The 1,345-nt window shown below is 44.2% G+C and overlaps 1 protein-coding gene across 1 annotated transcript; it reads left to right on the forward strand.

Moving 5' to 3' along the window:
* The first annotated feature begins 360 nt into the window (after positions 1-360).
* Positions 361-1,345, forward strand: LOC111802328 (cucumber peeling cupredoxin-like). The gene is made up of 2 exons (XM_023686649.1): positions 361-630; positions 786-1,345. The coding sequence occupies exons 1-2, from the start codon at positions 450-452 to the stop codon at positions 1,166-1,168; spliced, it is 564 nt and encodes a 187-aa protein (XP_023542417.1). The 5' UTR covers positions 361-449; the 3' UTR covers positions 1,169-1,345.

The raw sequence follows: 1,345 nt of genomic DNA on the forward strand, positions 1-1,345 counted from the left end.
TGAGGAGCGAACCTTCAATTGAATGGGCCACATGGACTTTTTCCTTGTCAAGTTGTTATGCGGGTTGGGTGTTGGTCAAGTTGTTATGCGGTCCAAGTTTGAAACGCAGCCCAAACTTCCCCATGATTTAAATGTAGTAGACCTGTATGATGTGATCCACCTCGAGAGTGCAGTTGGGCGAGTCGAGACCCGCGTGTTGACCCATACCCACACGTTAGAACGAGCTGTGTAAGTTCAAACAAGTGGTGGGCATAAGAATAAACAATAATAAAAATAAATAAATTTGTAGTAACTAAAAATAAACAATAATAATAAAATTTGAAAATAAAAACATAATAGTTTAGTTGGTTATTTAAATACTAAATCAAACCAAACCCTATCGCTTTTGTAAATTCATTCTCTTCTTTCCATTCATTTTATTTTAACTCACACCAGATCAACACAGCGCCATGCCCACTCCGACCAATAACCTGGCAGCGCTTTTGACGGCGGCGTTTATTGTGACCACCGCGGCGCCCTTTGCCGGAGCGGAGACGCACCATGTGGTCGGCGGCGACAGGGGATGGGACGTGGATTCGAACATTGCGTCTTGGTCGGCCGGTAGAATATTCAGAGTCGGAGATAAGATCTGTAAGATCCATTCGTTTTTCCATTTTTGTTTTTGTTTTTGTTTTTGTTTTTTAATGCGTTTTTTGTGTGAGAAATTTTGTTTCCATCGGAACCGGGTTTATTAAGAGTAAAAATAAAAAAAATAAAAAAAAATAAAAAAGTAATGTTGGGGGTAGGGTTCGCGTACTCTGTGGCACACGGTAACGTGGTGGAGCTGGCAAGGAAGGAGGAATACAAAGCGTGCGATGTAAGCAGGTTCATCAGGGAGTATAGGGACGGCATAGATATCGTCGCCTTAAACGGAGAGGGAATCCGCTACTTCGCGAGTAGCAGAGCAGAGAGGTGCAAGAAGGGCCTCAAACTGCAGGTGCATGTGGAGGCCCAACAACAGAAGGGGGAGACGACAGGAGTTGGATCCAGGAACGACATGTCGGAGGGGGATGGTGAGTCAGCAGCAGTTCCACCATCCCCTTCCACGTCTTCAACGCCCTTTGCCATTTCTTATGTCACTCTCTCCCTTTTGCTGGCTGGCCTTGCGTTTACTTATTGGATCAGCTAAGCCCGAATCACCGCTGCGGTGATTGCTGAGTGAAAGCGTAATGATATCTCCATGTGTGAAACTGGTTTGGATGAGGAAGAATTGGGAGGAAATTAATAGAGATGGAAGGTAGTTCATAGTTGTGGTCTGTATTTATGAGTATTATTCAATGTGCTCAGCCATGCATTTCTTGGTTTC

This window comes from Cucurbita pepo, chromosome LG09 (genome assembly GCF_002806865.2).
Source record: "Cucurbita pepo subsp. pepo cultivar mu-cu-16 chromosome LG09, ASM280686v2, whole genome shotgun sequence".
Lineage (NCBI taxonomy): Eukaryota > Viridiplantae > Streptophyta > Magnoliopsida > Cucurbitales > Cucurbitaceae > Cucurbita > Cucurbita pepo.

Excerpts from the sequence above, each read along its gene's own strand:
- LOC111802328 (XM_023686649.1), top strand. The coding sequence starts at position 450 with ATGCCCACTCCGACCAATAACCTGGCAGCGCTTTTGACGGCGGCGTTT. Across the intron at positions 631-785 it reads CAGAGTCGGAGATAAGATCT|GGTTCGCGTACTCTGTGGCA; the intron begins GTAAGATCCATT and ends TGTTGGGGGTAG.